At 39.1% G+C, this 20,355-nt stretch overlaps 1 protein-coding gene across 2 annotated transcripts in view; it reads left to right on the top strand.

Annotated features, from left to right (window-relative positions):
• Window positions 1-266: 266 nt before the first annotated feature.
• ARHGEF33 (Rho guanine nucleotide exchange factor 33) overlaps window positions 267-20,355 on the top strand; it is a gene marked incomplete at its 5' end in the record, with an annotated part of 42,951 nt that continues 22,862 nt past the window's right edge. For both annotated transcript variants that reach the window (XM_081100767.1, XM_081100768.1), the window contains 8 exons: window positions 267-291; window positions 1,850-1,899; window positions 11,574-11,738; window positions 12,073-12,194; window positions 14,100-14,242; window positions 16,697-16,756; window positions 17,804-18,028; window positions 18,925-19,054. In XM_081100767.1, the coding sequence (XP_080956893.1) occupies window positions 267-291; window positions 1,850-1,899; window positions 11,574-11,738; window positions 12,073-12,194; window positions 14,100-14,242; window positions 16,697-16,756; window positions 17,804-18,028; window positions 18,925-19,054 (920 nt within the window). The remainder of the gene's footprint in view (window positions 292-1,849; window positions 1,900-11,573; window positions 11,739-12,072; window positions 12,195-14,099; window positions 14,243-16,696; window positions 16,757-17,803; window positions 18,029-18,924; window positions 19,055-20,355) is intronic.

Below are 20,355 nucleotides of genomic sequence, written 5' to 3'. Positions count from 1 at the left end.
AATTTCATACTTATTCACAAAAGATTTACCTTTAAGTTTTATGCTAAATATTTTCACTCTTCTGAAATTGGATAAACCTCACCTCAAGTTGCCTCTAATAGTTGTGTTCATTTCAAGTTAACACATGAAGTAAGTCCAATTACTTCACTGCTATCCCTCACTCTTGATTTCAATTGACAGGTCCAGGGAAGAGGGGATGGCTTGATCCAGAGACAATGAAGATGCAATGTTGAAGAATAAGTTGGAGGAGAGAAGCAACAGGCACCATGGATAAAACCAAAACAAAGCAAGGTTAGATATTTCATATGTCTTGCTTTAGGGCTCGGGATTTAAGAAATATGAGTTGTAGTATTGTCTTTCTGTTTTCTCAAAACATGATAGTATGTTCATTTTACTATTCTCTTTTTCTTATCATAATGACCACAAAGAGCATAGACTTGGTGCTGGAGAAACAAAAAATGCTATTTATATACTTTTGTCTGAGCGGTTATCTAATTTTTCTTAGCAATAAATTTAGAACTGCCTCAGAATAACCTGCTCAATAAGGCCAAGATACACATTCAACCAATAGACATCTAACACCTCCTATGCTAGCCTAAAAATGTAAGGCTTTCTCTTTTAATCTTACCACACAGAATCAACATTATAGAAGTAGGTTCTGTTATCAAATGAGAAAACAGTCATAGAGAATTCAGGCTACAATCACGAAATGTCAAAGTTCAATCTGGGAGACTGGTCTGTTCCCAAGTTCTGGTTCTTGCCATGATACTAGGCTGTTGGGACATAAAATGGGCTAAGGAATCTTTACTTGGGCATATTTTGGGCATTTGGGTAATCTCAAACCACCTGGATTTTATAGGGACAGCCCTCTGTGTGCATTATGTTCTGGGCTGAGGCTATGTATTACTTATGAACTGACATACTATGGCTGTTACTCTAAGAAGGATTTCTTGTACCAGCATGTCTTAGGAGAAGAGTATACACATCCACATAACCAAATGTTTGCAACCAGAGGTTGCATGTATAAACTGCTTGATTCATACAATGTGACACAATGGAGATGTAGTTAAATGGATGAGCAAGGAGCTGCATGTTTCACATGGATTGCCTCATCTTCATGGCCAACCAGTGTGATTCTGAAAGGTGTATTCTAGGCCAATATTTTTTCTCCCGAGGTTTTAAATGGTTTTTATAACCTACTTACATCCTTTGTGTTTCAGTCTCTAGTGTTGCCAAGACTATTTTCTTTCTGCCTCCATCCTTCCCAGACCTTTTCCATCAGCAATTCCCTTCTATCAATCCTCTTGCCTAGGAGGACAGCAAAGTTCACTTAGCTAATCTGGACAGTGACAGAAAGGCAGAGTTCAGAAGTTTTGCAAGGATCAAAGGCAGGAAAAGTCAGGATATTTTATACAGGCCTCCCAAGAACAATAGAGAGACAACTGGACAGGTGCCTGGTGACCAGCAGTCTTCCTGACTACAGAACTAACCCCTCAGTTAAACTGTAGTCAGCACCAAGAACACAAGTGAGACCCTTCATGGTAATTAATGATTACCACTTCTGGTAATTAATGATTGTTAATCATTCCAGTTTGGTTGAGAAACATCCCCATTCCAGTACAACATGGTTTTCTACTACAGGAGTTTTATCACGTAGGTCTGGTCTGGTCTGGTCATTAGGATGTGAATATAAAGTCACCTATTCAATTTTATGCTTTGTTCTTGTTGAATTATTGTCCTGCAGGCACAGATCTAGGGTCCTATAGGTCCCCTTATTCTCTGCATGTGTCTAAAGAGCGCAGGGACAGAATGAGTAGCGTTGACTGAACAAAGCTCTTTCTCCCTACAGGAGAGAATGAACATATGCCGATGAATAATCCTTCCACACAAATTTACCAGGTAAAGACAAACAGATTGTTTTGAACAGTCCTATGTGTTATAGTGATGACTGTCTTGTATGTATAGTTTAAGTGCTCACAAATGCTTCCACATATATCATATTTTTTCACTTAACAAGTTCATTATATTTAGATAGGCAGGGTAGAGAGCACCATTCCCACTGCACTTTTGAGAAAACTGATTATTAAATTAAAGGACAACTTAACCCAGCTTATAAAATACAGCATCACCACTCCCACATCAACTCTGCTTTGCTTGCCTGCTGCCACCATCACCATGCCCAGTACACCGTGCAATAACATTTCCAGCAGAGAGGAAGAGAGAGCAAGATCTATTTTTCTTAGCTTCCTATTTTAGCAGGGAGAATTGAGAATCGAAAAGGCGTTAATATTGCAAATGCTAAAATATGGTGATAGAGAATAATTGAAGGTCCTTTAAACAATGGGGATAATTTAATTTACAAGGAAGATGAAAGTTGTGGAAAGCACTTTGTATTATATCTGCCATCAGGGTCACATCTGACTACTTTGGTTATCTGAATAGTATTTATTTGGCTTCTATTTTCCAACTTTAAATTTAAAGTAAATTTCTGTCCTTAAAAATATAAAAGTTTATTCTGACATAATTTGTAACGTAAAAGCAGCTAGGGAAACCTGTGCACCGGTGGGGTCCCTTGGCCTGGCCTGCGGGGATCGGGCTGAAAATGTCTCTCTGACATCCTCTGAGGGGTCCCAGAGGGGTTGCAAATTGCGAGGGCAGTTCTTGGGTGATGCATCTTGGAATCGGGCTCCTTCCTTTCTGGTTCCAGGTACATCACCTGAGAACCGCCACTGCCAAGTCACCTCAGCTTGGCAGCTCCTGTGTTGAGCATCTGCCCCCTGGTGATCATTGTGTGTTATACCTATTGGTCAGATGGTTGTTTAGGCTTTTATATATATAGATAATTACTATGTGCAAAGTCTACTGCTTGGCTTAATGGGAGATAAAACAAATGGAACAGACATTCTCATTGATTTATTTTTTATTGTCTAAAGTTTTACATTTGTCTTCTTTTTCCCCCCTACCCCCAGCCATTCCCACCCCAGGCAAGCCCCCAGATTTTTTTTTAATCGTCACCCAAGGATATTTTTCCATTGATTTTTTTTAGAAAGAGTGGAAGAGAGGGAAAGGCAGAGAGAAATATTGATGTGAGAGAAACACATTGATTGGTTGCCTCCTGCACGCCCCCCCCAACCCCCCCTGACCAGGGCCCAGGCCAAGGAGAAGCCTACAACCGAGGGACGGACCCCTGACTGGAATCAAACCTGAGACTCTTTGGTCTGCTGGCCGACACTCTATCCATTGAGCCAAATTGGCTAGTGCCATTCTCACTGATCTTTAAGTGTCCTGGTAAATACATACAAGATAGACTGTTGGAAGGATTACAACAGAAGCTCTGGTAAAATTCTATGAGATATGGGGGAAGGATGAGTTAATATTGACTGAAGGATGTAAACCAGGGGGCAAGTTTATAATTTGGTAAGTGTATATGGGGAAGGATATTTTAGGCAGAGGGACTAGCTTGAACAAAGGCCTGGAAGTGAGCCTTCACTCAATGCTGATTTGATGTCTCACTTGTCCAAAACCTTCCCTGCCCACCTCCCTCTGTTAATGTCTGACCTGTGTATGGCATTTGAATGAATGTGAGTATCTCTTTAAACTCAGGTATGATTTAAAGTCTATCACAGATTCTATGTAGGTCACTCCCTGAATGTTGGCTAAATATAGCTGTGGGGGTGGCCTCATTCTCTTATTGTATCACAAATCCAAGTGCATCTGTTCACAGTGGAACAAATGAAGCAGTGGAAGTGAAGTTGGTCTATATGACCTCTATGATGCTGTGATTATAACCCCATTCTTGTTTTAAAAGAACGCTTTCTAAGCCCCAATTTGCTTACTCCAAGCAACATTTAACCAAGAGAAGATGGAGAAATTAAGAAAGAAGAAGAGGAAGAGGAAGGAGGGGAGCAGGGCAAGGTTACCTGTAATAGAATACAATCTACACTAAAATGGGAGAGCAAAATGTGAAATTTGAAGCACAACATGGCATTTCAGTCACTTTATCTTCTTATTTAATTTTCTTGATAGAGTCCTCCATTCTTACATTATAGTAAATATTAACTTTTTTTTTTTTATTGTCTATCTCTTTCTAGACTGTAAGCTCCAAGGGCAGGATTTAGTACATTTTGATTTCTGTTGTATTCTCAGCATTAAGTACAGTACCTGGAATATAAAATATATCCAATAAATAATAGCTGAATGAATTAATGAATATCTGAAAAATGTGTATATTGCTTGGAGCCAAGAGGTCTAATGCAGTCATTCAGTCTGGTACCAAATGGTGTTTGGAAATTGTCTGGTTCTATGGAAAAAAAGAATAGATCCTCACTTCATACCCTAATCAAAATAAACTCTAAAGTGTTTAAAGGGTTAAATATAAAAATCTACACTAATAAAAGAGAAACATGCAAATTGGTGTCACTCCGCTATGCCCGCCCGCCAATCAGAGCAACTATGCAAATTAACCTAACAAAGATGGCGGTTAATTTGCATACGCAAGCGTGGAGCGAAGACTGAAGGCTCTGGTTGGAGTGAAGACTGAAGACTGAAGCCTTGCTGTGGCCGGAGGGGAGAAGCCAAGTCTCGAGGCTTTGGCTTCTCAGGTGTGGCTGGACCAAAGGCCTGGGTCCCAGGTGCTGAAGGAAAACCGGTGCTGGCAGCCAGGGGAAGGGAGGCCTATTGCGTGAATCTTTGTGCAACGGGCCTCCAGTAAAACCATAAAAGTTTAGCATTAGTGAATATTTGTTTCTGGATGTGAAATATTTAAGTGAAAAAGCACTAGAAGAAATCACAATGGAAAGGGTTAGAGTTCATCCACATCACAACTAACATTTTTCCCAACATAAATATATTTTTTAAAAATTCAAAGGCAAATAAAAAAATTGGAAAATCCCTATTAACCCTTTGTAGTACTTATATGTTCACAGAAATTAATAAAAAAGAAAACTTCTGAGACCTCAGTAGAATATAGGCAAAGGACACAATTTATGAAGGTAAAATTATAAATGTCTACTTAACTAATAAAGAATTTAAAGATAAAAAAATTATAAATGTCTAATAGGTTGAAGCTCAAAGAAACAGTGATTAAAACAAGGAGTATTATTGTTTTACTACCTAATTAGCAAATAATAAAATAATTAATAATATTTCAAAAAATATTTTTTTATTGATTTCAGAGAGGAAGGGAAAGGTAGAGATAGAAACATCAATGATGACAGATAATCATTGAGCCGCTGTCTCCTGCACACCCCCTATTGGGGATCAAGCCCACAACCTGGCATGTGCCCTTGGAATCGAACCCAGGACCCTTCAGTCCTCAGGCCAACACTCTATCCACTGAGCCAAACCAGCTAAGGACATAATATTTAGTTTTGATGAGTGTGCGTAAATTGGCAGAAACTTCAATGAAAATTATTAGTTAAAATGTAGTAAAAATGTTAAAATGGTCATACCTCAGTTGGCTCTTTGTTTTTTGGAAGGACTTGACCTCCTTGATAAGAGTAAGAGACACAGAGACCCAAATCAAGTCACAGAATGTACACTACCATCTTCCAGTTCATTCCAGGCAGAATTACTGCCAGGTCAGATGAGTTAGTGTGGATACACTGACAGCTCCTTGGCTCAGTATATTTCTTTTTATTTGAACTCAGATCTATTTCCTTTTCTCTCATCCTTTGTCTATTGTATGTAGCTCTCTCTAAATCCACCCTTATCTCTTTTTCAGAGTCAGATTGTATTGCTTCACTCTTGATTACTTCATTTTGCATATGGATTTTTAAATTATGATTACATTAACATGAGAAGTGGTGGGGGTGGTTCCACAGTTAAGGTAACAGATGTGTTAACTGCACAATTTAGTCCTAGTGCAACCATCACATTAATGATTTGAACTTCGACATGTTTTTGGCTCACTTGAAGCCTTAGGAATGTAAACACTGCAACTTCCTCCATTTATATTATGTTTCTTATCTTATTTGAGACATGTTTTTCTAATTATACTAATTTAGGATATTACACATGATACAGAATGTTTCCAAGAATATACAACCATATTATTATAACTTTCAAACACTCTGGTCAAATATGTTTTGTATATGTATTAATTGAATATACTATCTCTTTCCAAAACTAAATTTCCCTTAGGGTCAAATATGACCTAACATCCTTTAACTCATAGTAAATTTATATTTAGAAATTTATCCTAAAGAAACAATCTAAAATACACACAAAGCTTTAAATAAAAAGCATATGTCAGCATTATTTATAATATTGAAAAGTTACAAACAACATAAATTTCCAACAAGGATAAATGGGTAGCTAAACTCTGCCATAACATAGGATGGAATATTATGTAGTCATTAAAAATAGACATTTAAAAAAGGAAGGATATGGGAAGGGGTTTATATGAATGTTAATCAAAAAGAAGGGGGCAGAATCAAAATATATCTGTAGTGTGATTTCAACCATATAAATATCTGCATTCAAATGCATTGGACAAAACAGGAAATATGCCTAAACATGAATGGTTATATTGAAGTAATGAGATTTGGGGTGATTCTTTTTTTTTTCTTTTTCTCTGTAATGAAAATAATTTAAGAAAATGAATCATGTGCCAAAAGAACCTCCAATTAAAAAACTATGGGAACCAGTCCTACAACAATAGGTTTTATTAAGCTGCCATTGAAAGTTTTATAGGATTTATAAGTCCTGTTTGAGTCTCAGTCGCTTTTTACCTTTGAGGAATATCTTCTAACCCTAGAGAAGTTAACTCTATTAGGCACCCAGGGATCAGTAAGATCAATTTCCGGCATACCCGGCTTCATATCAGTTTCAATAGTGCCCTGTAATGACTTTAAGGGTCAACTTCTGCAGGGAGTGTAGAGAAGTAGATTTGGGAAATTTACTCTCTTTTTTTAAAATAATGATTTTTTATTATGAAAAATTGACATTCAGATGAGCCTGAAAAGATCATAGTGGGGAATTTACTCTTGACTTGCTCCCCACTTTGTGTTTTGTTTTTTAAAAAATATATTTTTATTGATTTCAGAGAGGAAGGGAGAGGGAGAGAGAGATAGAAACATCAATGTGAGAATCATTTATCGGCTGCTTCCTGCACACACCACACTGGGGATTGAGCCTGCAACCCAGGCATGTGCCCTGACCAGGAACTGAACTGTGACCTGGTTCATAGGTCAGTGCTCTACCACTAAGCCATGCCGGCCGGGCCCCACTTTGTGTTTTAAATCATTGCATTTCTGGGGATCAATAAAGAAGCCTAAAATTAGGGAGGTAGAAGCTGGCAGAAAGACCATGTTTCTTCTGTAGCAATCCTGGTTAAGGGGAAGCCAAAACAATTATCTTGGCATCCTTGCCATCATGTGCTACTTCAAAACACCTTGGCTTTTGCTCTTATAGAGCACTTAGTCAGGTGGTGTAGGAATTTGGCATGTCTTGAAGAAGTTTGCCAAATGTTGACATTCCTGAGTTTTCAGGGTTCTCAAGGCACAGGCCCAATCCCCTGAATTTGCCTCATAGTAGCCTTCTGAACTTGATAATGGGACAGAAAGGAAGGAGAAGTCCGTGTAAAAAAACACACTGGAACAATGTGTATACTTTATGAAAATTTAGTTTGATGGATCTTTGGTGGAAAAGAAACTGGAAGATGTTGACTAAAACTCATCTTAGGAAGAGTTAAAACACACACACAACAGCAAGTGTTAAGCCAAGAAAATAAAGAAAACTGAGAAACAGAAATTAAGAGCAGGAAATAGAAAGAATTCGGACTCCTCTCCCCTATTTCTTTAAGCCTAAGATGCCCTCTGTGGTACCCTAGGCTTCGAAGTACAAGTCTTCCCTGAACCTGACTCCAGTGGGAGCCCGCCTTCAGCGGCAGGATGGAGGGATCATAACCTCTCTAGAGCAGCTTCATGAAAAAATCAACGAGATGAGCAACGTGTTCAACTCGCTGGAGAACAAGGTAGACACCCATTTCTAAATCTTGGGGTGGGCTGAGGGCTGTCAAGTAAGAAAGCTGAAGAAAGAGCAGAGTAAAAGATATAAGTCCATGTCTTCAGAGTATTTTTTATTCACAAATGAATGGCCAGCTGGCCCTGGAAAACCAGTCGGTAGCAACTAAAGATACCAAGGGCCCACGCATCCTAAAAGGGACAGGCTGTGTCAGGGGTGTGACTGCGCTCACTATGGCATCGCTCCCTGGCTGGCCACTGGTTGTGAAGCTATATCTAAAGCAGTAGTGTTGCTTCAGTGGCAGGTACCCAATGGGCTCAAAGTAGTATATGTGAGGGAAAATGGCTCACAGCTCAAAATGGTTTCAAAATTCCCAAAGTCCCTATATAACCTGTCAGAGAAAAATTTTGATAGTTTTTAATTTTTCGAGAGCTGGGGTTCTACAAGTGAGGAAAAATCCTTCTGTTGTCTTTTGGATCCTGGGGAAACTCTATGAATCCACCTATGAGAGCAGTGATCATGAAACCTATTTCTGTCAGATACTGGTTCCCTCCGTTTTTCAAGCAGGACACCTGAGTGAATTTCAGAGCGCCTGCATGAATGCTAGGTTTCCTTCCTTCAGTTTTAAAACTTGCATACATTTTGCTTTGATATTATATAGCTGTGGATTTTGCTTATTTTGCTCACAGATGAATTTACATAATGAGAATTACCAGATCAAAAGTAGTTGATCTGGAGATTTAATCCATCATGATGACTGCATTAGGACATGTGCTAAAATCCATCACAAAGAATAAATAAAATTTAAATGATTGGAATAAAAAGCAGATTGCTCATGTTGTTTCCCAAACACTCGACAGGTCTGGCTTTTTCTCTCTGATCTCTTTGGTTCCTCTCATTTTTCCCTACTCCCAGCCCTCGAAAGAAACCTTTGTGAACCACAAAATGCTATACTTTAAAAAAGTGGTGTACTTATAACTAAGTCAGTTTATCGTGGGAAGTGCAATTGGAACCATTTAGACAACCCGATTCTAAAATGTTTAGAAATACACATTTGAAGGAATTTTGTTCAAGTACCTTTAAAATTAGAATACTTGCCCTAACTGGTTTGGCTCAGTGGATAGAGCATCGGCCTGCAGACTGAAGGGTCCTGGGTTCAATTCTGGTCAAGGGCACATGCCCAGGTTGCGGGGTCAATCCCCAGTAGGGGGCATGCAGGAGGCAGCCAATCAATGATTCTCCCTTATCATTGATGTTTCTATCTCTCTCTCCCTCTCCCTTCCTCCCTGAAGTCAATAAAAAATGTTAAAAAAATAAAGTTAGAATACTTGGTGGCTATCTTAATTATAGAACAAATCTTCTAAAAAAGTCTGTTTTACAGAGAGATGTGGAGCTAAGAGTTCCTCTACTTCGCAGAGTATAAGATTATACATGTCAAGAAAGTAATGTTATCTTATTGTTATTAAGTTATTGTCTGTTGGAAATGCTTATTTTTTAACCAAGATTTAATGTACATTTACTCTTAACACATGGAACATATAAAGATTTCATACTGAATAAATGATACTCATTTAGCCAAAAAAGGAAAAAAGGAGGAATTTACATCAAGTTTTAGCTACATTGTTTGAAATACAAATATGCAGATTTTATCACTGAAAAAAATCTCAATTGTGTTTCTTCATCAGGAACTTTGGAAATGCTTTTTCATTTGTTCAATAAATAAAACTCAATTTTGGAAGTGCTCCATTTTCTCCACACTTGTTTGTGCTTAACTTAAAACAAACAATTAATTGTTGAAAGTATTATATATGTCCCCCTTTTTTCCTCATTGACCCCTTCAACCCACTCTCACCTCTCACCCCAGGCCTTTACCACACTATTGTCTGTGTCCATGGGTTATGCATATATGCATACAAGTTCTTTGGTTGATCTCTTCCCACTCACCACCCATGCCCGCCTTCCCTCTGAGATTCAACAGTCTGTTCCATGCTTCTATGTCTCTGGATCTATTTTGACCATCAGTTTATTTTGTTCAATAGACATGTGATACTTGTCTTTCTCTGACTGGCTTACAGTATTTTACTTAGCATAATACTCTCCAGGTCCATACCACCCTAAACACGCCTGATCTTATCTGTGCTTAACTTTTTGATTTGCCACTTAAAAGGGGAGAATTAAAATTTCTTAAACACCTTCAATGTACCTAGCATGTACTAGGACAGGCACCTTACCTACATTTATTCATTTTAGTATCAAAACAGCCTTGTGAAATAGGTGTTGTTATGGTTATTTTATGGATGAGGAAACTGCTACAAAGAGGTTAACCAACTTGCCTAAGATCTTAGTATTTGTGGGAAAGTGCTAAGATTTGTACCCTATCTGCCTCCAATATTCATCCCCTTTTCATGTGTGTAAGTTGACAATAGAAGTCCAATGTGTGTTGCCCTAACCGGTTTGGCTCAGTGGATAGAGCGTTGGCCTGCGGGCTCAAGAAGTCCAATGTGTGTACTGCAACATGACCAGACTTGACTGCAGATGAATTATATCACTATCAACAACATGCTGAGCTCTGACCATTGTAAATACTTCTGTGCCTTCCTTAAAGCATACTGCCCCTGAAAATACTATTATTTCCTTTTTCATGCTATCACTCAAGAATTAAAAAAAAGTCTTCCCTTTTAAAGAAATTCTCGGATGTGTTTAGTTATCACCCTTTTTATCATTTAATTTTTTAAGGAAATAACTAAATTTCTTCATATTCTCCTAACAACCAGGATATGACCTATCTATCCTTTTTCTCATGGAATTCGAAGAGGTACAGGACCAAGATTGTTTTTCACATGCTTATGTTGTTTTTCAAGTAAATCTTATTTTTTTAAAAATATATTTTTTTATTGATTTCAGAGAGGGAGAGGGAGATAGAAATATCAGTGATGAGAGAGAATCATTGACTGGCTGTCTCTTGCATGCCCCCCACTGGGGATTCAGCCCTCAACCCAGGCATGTGACCTGACCAGGAATTGAACAGCAATCTCCTGGTTCATAGATCAACGCTCAGCCACTGAACCACACTGGCTGGGCTCAAGTAAATCTCATTTTAATCAAAGGTGTTAGAATACATAAGTGGTTTATAGGTGCACTTGTAAAATTAATTATTTGCGTGCTTTCTTGTCACTATCAAGCAGCAGCATGTGCTGTGTAAAAAAGACCTTCTTTTCTCTAGATAAGGGGTGGGGAATCTTTTTTCTGCCAAGGGTCATTTGGATATTTATAACATAATTTGTGGAGCATACAAAATTATGAACTTAAAAATTAGCCTGCTATATTTGGTCAAACATTTAATTAACTCACCCCTAATGTCTTGGTAGGGCCAGACAAAATGATTTCACAGGCCTCATATGGCTTTTGGGCCAGACGTTCCCCATCCCTGCCCTAGATGCATGGGGCCAAGGTTGCCTTAAGTTGTCCAAACTTTAGTGTAACAGGAAATGTGGTCTGTAAATTTTCAAGAGCCTGGTTTCTCAAACAAAAAGAAAAATTCAAAAGGTCAATGGTGCTATTTATAATTCTTTATAGTAAACTGAATTCACTCTTTGTGCATTATTTAGTTGCAGGCCCTGGCCTCTGAACTCAAAACTGGTTTCACAGAAGCAATGCAAGAACTGTCAAGAATTCAACATGGAGAATATGCTTTGGAAGAAAAGGTTAAGACCTGCAAATGTTCCATGGAAGAAAAAGTTACTGAGATGAAGAATTCATTAAACTATTTCAAAGTAGGCCCCCCTCTTCTATTTCACTGCTGAAGAAAGATCCTTGGTCTTGGTTACACAAGAAGAAAACTTACCTTTTCACATAGCAGCCAAATAGAAGAATATTTCCTCTATCCCATTCACTAATTATCATGGAAAAATATATATTTTAGGCTTTTCTTTTTTGGAACTTTGTGTTAAAATTAGAAGCCACAGAAGTAAAATTTTCATCTCGCATCCACTGATTGATTCATTCATTCAACAAATATGTATTAAAAGCTTACTGTATACTAGATACTATATTATATATTTTTAGCCCATATGCCAGATTAAATGCATACTGATGCTTACTTTTTAGGAAGAGCTGAGCAATGCCATGTCAATGATCCAGGCAATCACTTCCAAACAAGAAGAGATGCAACAGAAAATTGAACAGCTTCAACAGGAGAAGCGAAGAGAATCTCGAAAAGTGAAAGCCAAGTGAGTTTTCTACAAAAAACTGACCAAAGGCAAAGCCGTAAGTGATGACTTTACAGAGACACCAAGAACACCTTCCTCACTATCAGTATATAGCTAGCTGGCCACTGGGATCTATGGGTCAGCATCTGATAGAGGTTATAGAGCCATAAAAGTTGGTTAATACTAAGAATTGATATTAACTATTAAATGGAAATGCACTTAATAGGCAGTAAAATGAAAATGGTATAAAATGGCATGTAGAATTTGATTTCAACTGTAAAATACAGCTAAAAAGATATTTTATTTTTTTAAATATATTTTTATTGATTTCAGAGAGAGAGGGAGAGAGAGATAGAAACATCAATGATGAGAGAGAATCATTGATTGCTGCCTCCTGCATGCCCCATACTGGGGCTTGAGCCCACAGCCCAGGTATGTGCCCTGACTAGGACTCAAACCATGACCTCCTGGTTCATAGTTCAACACTAAACCACTGAGCCATGTAGGCCAGGCAAGACAATTTTCAAATAACTATTGTTGTGTTAAGATGGGAGGGTCACCAGTGATTTCCTTTTTATATTAGTTTTCTAAAATTTATCTAATGCTATTATTTTCTTCTACCATGGAAAATAAGTTTATATTAAACAACTAGAGGTCCGGTGCACAAAATTCATACACAGGTAGGGTCCCTCGGCCTGGCTGGCGATCAGAGCCAATCAGGGCCGATTGGGGCCTCCCTTCCCTGGCTGCTGGCTACCGGCCGGGGCCTTCCTTCATTCTGTGCCACCCCCTGGTGGTCAGCACATGTCATAGTGAGCGATAGAACTCATGGTCTCCCGGTCAAACTTCCGCAGGGACACTTTGCATATTAGCCTTTTACATATATAGACTAGAGGCCCGGTGCATGAAATTTGTGCACAGAGATGGGGGTCCCTCAACCTGGCCTGCAACAATGCCAGCGTTCCTCGCCCCACCCTCTGGCCTGAGGCCCCTCTGTGTGGCTGGGGCACGGATGCTGGGCTCGCATTGCTGGGGCGATGCCGCCAGCATCCTGCCCCGGCCACTATGGGCACAGCCTTCTTTGTTGCAGAGTGATGGTTAATTTGCATATTACTCTTTTATTAGATAGGATACCTCAACCATGTTGACTCACTCAAAGTTTCACCACTAAACATACATAATCTTTATTGTTATACTAGAGGCCCAGTGCACAATATTTGTGCACTGGGGGAGGGAGGGGGTGTCCCTCAGCCTGGCCTGCACCCTCTCGCAGTTCGGGACTCCCCTGAGGGGTGCTTAGTGCTGCCATGGAGACAGGAGAGGCTCCTGCCACTGCCGCTGCACTTGCCAGCTGTGAGCCCAGTGCTGAGCAGCGCTCCCCTGTGGTAGCACACTGACCACCAGGGGACAACTCCTGCATTGAGTGTCTGCCCCTTGGTGGTCAGTGCACATCGTAGCGACCGGTCGTTCCGTCGTTTGGTCGATTTGCATATTAGGGTTTTATTATATAGGATGTTTTCAACAGCATCACATTTAAACTAGAAATATGGCAATAACATCTGTGTGGCTCTGAAGAATGGCTAATTGTTTTCAGCTGAAGACCTTCTGTCTCCTGGTACCATTGTGTTGCTTTGTTAAATGAATGTAAATCATCCTAAGCAAATTGTCACCACTGCAAACTCTATAAAGACCCTGATGACAGGGAAGCCAGTAACAGAGAAATAAGAATGTAGATATTACAATTAGGTGATTTATAGATATTTAAAATTTTTTCTTCAACTTTGGTGATAAATTAAGTTGTTAGTGTTTGACCATTGTTAATTTTATATGGTTCAACACAATAACTTAGAAATTTTCTTGAATTATTCTGAATTGAATCTCTTCCGAACCCATCAGGTATTGACACCTTTTGCTTCCCTTTCCTAGGAAAACTCAAAAAGAAGAGCATGGCTCACAGGCTGGGCCTGCTCAAGCACAAGGAAGTCCTTTCCGTTCAATCAATATCCCTGAGCCTGTTCTTCCAAGTGAAGACTTCACAAACCTCTTGCCTTCTCAGGCCTATGAAAAAGGTACAGCTCACAAATCATATTGAATTAGCCACGAATTTTTTCCTTGATTCTGAGGGCTTAAATTATCATCAGAATGGGCCTAAAGCCTTTATCCTTGTTAGAGGAAAATGGTGTATTGCTCAGAATTTTCCCTCTTGCATCTGGAATTTAAAAGAATCCAGAGGATCTGAGAAATCAGGAGAGTCTGCCTAATTTAAAAAATGTTTTCTTTTTTGGGAAAATACTGGGTGTTTTGAATTTCAAATGGACCAGAGATAATTTGTTGTACAACCATAAGAAGGAAAATGTTTAAAAAATTACTCTAATAAATCATTTTATTTCCCATATTACTTTCTCAATCCTTGTCTCTCTGCATAGACATTTTAAAGTAGCTATATTCTTAGCATGGATAAAACTGTGTTCTGCTTCTTTTTCAGCAAAGGTTTCACTGACATGAGAAAGATATATCTACCCTAACTGCAGGCAGTGCCCTCATGCAATCTAACTCTGTACTTCTCTTTTTCTGGAAAACCAGAGCTGGTGCTGTCTGTGGGCTGAAACAGTCACCAGCCACAACCCTGTCCTGAGAGATGTTAGGACAGATAATAGAAATTGTAGTTGGGCAGTACTGAAGAAACTGGCATTCCAAGGGATGTCTGCAGACATTGGTTAGGGACCTGTGTTTAACTCAGGAAAAGAAACAAAACAAAAAATGATTGATACTTCTTTGTATCCTCAACAAAATCTAGCAAAGCACCTACAGGAGAATGAATGTAGATATTAACAATGCTTAGGTGAATTTTCTTTTCTTTTGGTCGTATGTAGAAAGCCTCCAAAAGAGGCTCAGTGACTTCTCAATCAATTGTAAAGTCCTCAATTGGCTTAATGAACAATTTGGCTCATATAGTCAATGGCAATATATGTGTTTTGAATAACTGAATTTAAAAATCTAAATCAAATGGCTTTTAATCAGTATAAACTTTAAAGTACAGATTTGCTGTTTAAAATTTCTTTATCCACTTGAGCAGTTATTTTAGAGATGGATAGGTGCAGCCTGGGAAAACTCACTTGATCCATCTGGGATGTGGGTTTATGGTAGGTGGCTCTATATTCTTTGCTCTGTGTCATGAAGAGCATGACATAAAAGATGGTCTTGTTAGGGAAGATTACAGGAGGGGCTTGGAAAGTAGAGGTCAGATCAATGCCAGGTCTGGGGCAACTGAACATTTTCACAAGAGAAATGATTAGAAATTATATTTGTAAAGTGTCCAGATGGATTTAAATGAGCTATTTAATGGCAACTCCTCCTTCCTTCACTGTTGTGTAGGCATGGCTTATATAATTATATAATATAATTATATAAATAATAAATTATATAAATAATAATAAATTATATAACATAATTTATCCTACCAAGTTGCCGCAAAAATTTGGGGATAATATGTCATAATAAGATATTATGTATTGGTGGTAGGTTATGTTAAACTCAAGATCAAAAGACTAAACTTTCAGAAAGGATTGACTGACCCACTGTTAGTTATAATACAGTACCCCCAAATTCAGTAGCTTAAAATAGCGAACATTCATTATGTCACAGTTTCTCTGAGTCCTGAATATATATATACAGCTAAGCTGGGTGCCTCTGGCTCAGCTAAGCTGAGGTTGCAGTCAAGCTGTTGGCTATACCCACTCGTCCTTCCTTCTATCCATTCATCCATCCATTCACCCACCCCAGGCATTGATTTAAATGATGGGATATAGTAATGAACAAAACAACAAAAATTCCTGCCCTCATGGAGAATTGGTTCTGAAGGAAACAGACAATGAACAAGATAAATAAAATACATAATACGTTAGATAGTGACAAAGAGAAAATAAAGAAACATAGGTGTAATTTTATAGTGTGTACCAGGAAAAGACTGGAAGGAAGTGAGGAAGTTAGCTATGATACTGAGGGAAAGAAAGGGAACAGCCACTACCAATTGGAGATGCAGTTTTTTTCTTTTTAAAAGAAAGGGAATAGCAGGCAGGGAAGAAGGGCAGATATTTTAGGGTCTTAAAATCATTATACAGTCTTTGGCTTTTGCACTAAAATGGGAAGCCATCAGAGGGCTAAGCAGAAGAACGACAGGATCTGACATATTTTAACAGCACCATTCTGACTCCTCTCATTACCCTCTTCACCATCAGTTAAGCAATAATTTAGCTCTTACTCTGTGTCAGGTACCACTTTAAGCAGCTTACAAATATTAACTGATTTAATACTTATGGTAGCCTATGAGATAAGTACCACTATTACATCTTTTTACAAATGGGAAAATAGCACTTGTCACATTATATTGTGTTTTTTCCCACTGCTGTCTCCCCCAGAAAACAGTGAATTCTGCGAGTCTGTCCCTAGTGCCTAGCTCATAGAAGGTGCCCAGTCCACGTTAGTGGAATGAATACTGATTGAAGGCTTTCCTTTCTCTGCAGCCCAAGAGTCCAGATCCATGCACATAGGAGATAGTAATGTGAAGGGAATGATGGGTCCTGGTAAGTGGCTCTTCTTTTTTCTTCTAGCAATTCCATCCTTTCCATTTTTTCACCTCCCCTGTTTCTACTCCCTCAGTGCCAAACCAAGTATTAAAGAACTCAGGCAAAATGAAGCATACTGGTTATTAAGATTCTGAGACATGTGTTGGAGTAGATCAGTGACTCAATTAAACCCAAGAACAGAGAAGGGGTGGGGAAGTTAAAGATCAAACCAGTATTTTTGATTCTTTCTGACTCCTTTCAATTACAGTACGAATGAGTTAACATTAACTGAGAACTCACAGGTGTATGTAGCATGACATAGTTGTATATGAACACACATTTTACAGTTTACTTCAGCAATTTTCAACCTTTTTCATCTCATGGCACACACAAACTAATTACTAAAATTCTGCTGTACACCAAAAAATATATTTTGCCTAACAAAAAATAGATATAATTTTATTCATTCACACAGATTGGCTATTGTTGTGTTGGCTACTATCATTTTTTTTTATTTAACAATTTAATGGAAAAAGAGGTCAGGTATTGCATGTTTTAAAAATTCTTGTGGCACACTGGTTGAAAATCACTGGTTTACTTCATTAAAAAGTTATTTACTTAATAGACAAGTCACCCAAATTTTATAACTTATTTCATGTTTCCTCACTCACTTACTCCTTCCTTTCTGCAACTTACCATCATCAGGGCCAAGGGGGACAAGTTCCAAAAGCTGACACTGTCTTTGGCCCTTTCCGTCTCTTTCCGTACTTTCTTCCTAGTGCTGCAGGTACTTGATGTGCTCACCTGAAAGGAAGCAGTATGAGTCTATACATACTATACAAATTAAAATTATTTTATAAATTTATTTTTAAAAACTTACTTAGTAGAGACTATGTATAAAGAGTAGAAGTTGTATAGACCAGAAGCAGAGAGAGGTGATCCTTTGCAACTGTGGAGACTTTTAATCCTTAGTTAATATTCCATCCCAGGAGCATGATATTTAAGAATTAGTAACAAATACAATTTAAAAAAAATCAGATCTTGATGGCAAGTGTTATTTTTCAGGAATGAACCCAACGACTCCAGAAGCAGAAGAAAACCTCAAGCCTTGTCTCACAGCCGATATCCAGTCTAAGGGCCATGTGCCATCCGGTGTGTGGAGGCAGCCGAAGGATGGGAAAGAATGGGGCGAGGAATATGTCACAAAAGACCACCCAGATAAACTCAAGGAAGTTGGCCAGGGCAGACATAGTTCCTTGGAAAATGTTTTATGTGAAACTTCTTTAGCTGGTAAGCCCCAAGGGGGAATGCAGGCTGAAATTTTAAAGAACACGATGACCGAAGGGCTAGAATCTTTGTAATTTAGATTCAGTGGACATATGCGACTGCCTCGTATATGATTTCCTTTCCAGATGAACTAGCCAAAGCCTTATAGAGGTCACAATGGCCAGCTGGGACTACTACCTCGATTCTGGGTATCCACTCATCTAAAAAATATATATTTTTATTGCCTGGCCAATGTGGCTCAGGGGTTGAGCATCCACACATGAACCAGCAGGCCATGGTTCGATTCCCAGGCAGGGCACATGCCTGGGTTTCAGGCTTAATCCTCAGTAGTGGTCTTGCAGGAGGCAGCCAATTGATTCTCTCTCATCATTGATGTTTCTCTCTCTCTCTCCCTCTCCCTTCTTCTCTGAAATCAATACAAATATATTTTGAAATGTATTTTTTATTGATTTTTTAAAAAAATGTATTTTGATTTTTTACAGAGAGGGAGGGAGAGGGTTAGAGAGTTAGAAACATCGATGAGAGAGAAACATCGACCAGCTGCCTCCTGCACACTCCCTACTGGGGATGTGCCTGCAACCAAGGTACATGCCCTTGACTGGAACCGAACCTGGGACCCTTCAGGCCACAGGCCGACGCTCTATCCACTGAGCCAAATCTGCCAGGGCTTATTGATTTCTTTAAGGGAGAAGGAGAGAGAAAAAATATATCTTTTTGCACTATGAACCGTAACCTCCTGGTTCATGAGTCAAAGCTCAACCACTGAGCCACACCAGCTGGGCAATGTTGAGCATCTTTTCATATGCTTATTGCTTTCAATATCTTTGTATTGCTTTTATCATTTGATAGGGTTTTAGGGAGAAGTAGTTAACAATTCCTTCCTTGGTTTGCTTTTAAAGCTAAAAGACAGACTGTGGCTCTAGAACTGCTTGAATCAGAAAGAAAATATGTCATTAACATCTCTCTGATCCTGAAGATCAAGGCAACATTCCAGGGGTCAGATGGAAAGAGGAATTCCAAAGAGAGAAGGTATCCATGTATTCATTGCCTTTGCTTTTCAGATTGATTAAGATTTAAGGTAAGTGTTTACTATTTCCACTTTGGGAATTCTGGGACCTGTAAAGAGTTCCAGAAGTAGTCTTTGAAAAGAGAATATGCAATGACAGGAAGTGACCTCTGGTTTTCTAAGCTTTTTCAGAAGCCTCCATGTGTACTTTAAATAGATCAGCTGAATAAGATACAGAACAGAATGAGAGCATTCCTCTTCCCTATTGGTGTTTTTCCCCATGCAAAACTGAAAATAAATTTATTAACATTAACTACATTTCCTATAAAAATTGTAAGCTTTCTGCACATCCTACCCCTGTGGGAAAGTGAGCAGGGTGTGAAAATCACACACACCATAACTACAATCTGACACTCAAACCTGAGGTTGTCACGTCAAGTCTATAAAACTTCAGGTTCTCCTAGAAAAAAGCACAGTGCTCAAAAGCCCCTTCAGCCTGTTTCAAGGCATCCCTGCCCCTCACTGGAAGGGCTGGAAACTGCAGAGGCAGGGCTTTTAGCAGAGAAGCCTGAGTGGGGCTTGTGGGCTGTTGTTGCTCATTTGTTGGAGGATCACAGAAGTTGGGGTTCTTGGATTTTTCTGGTCTGATTCACCCAGATAGAGCCATAGCCTCAGGATCAGCCTTGTATGAATATTTTTTTTTGAGGGGGGCGGGGGTGGGGGGTGGGGGGGGGGGAGCCGGTCAGCTCCATAGGATTGCCAATTAGCCTTACAAGCTGAACTTCAGGGCCACATCCACCAAGAACTCAGGTTGTATGGTGCAGGTCACCACCAGATGGCACGTATTTTTTTTTCTTTTTAAATTCTTTGTTGTTTAAAGTATTACTTATGTCTCCTTTTTCCCTCACTGACCTTCCCCCAGCCGCTCCCACCCCCCAGCACATGCCTTTATCCCCCCCTACTATGTCCATTGGTTATGCTTATATGCATATTTGCAAGTCCTTTGATTGACCTCTTACCCCCCTGCACCCACCACCACCCTGCCTTCCCTCTGAGGTTGGACGGTCTATTTGATGCTTCTGTCTCTGGATCTATTTTTGTTCATCAGTTTATGTTGTTCATTATATTCCACAAATGAGTGAGATCATATGATATTTATCTTTCTCCAACTGGCTTATTTTGCTTAGCATAATGCTCTCCAGGTCCATCCATGCTGTTGCAAGTGGTAAGAGTTCTTTCTTTTTTACAGCAGCATAGTATTCCATTGTGTAAATGTACCAGTTTTTTAACCCACTCATCTGTTAATGGGCACTTAGGCTGTTTC

This window comes from Myotis nattereri, assembly GCF_964212035.1.
Source record: "Myotis nattereri genome assembly, chromosome: 10".
NCBI lineage: Eukaryota > Metazoa > Chordata > Mammalia > Chiroptera > Vespertilionidae > Myotis > Myotis nattereri.
This window is presented reverse-complemented; position numbering and strand designations above follow the sequence as displayed.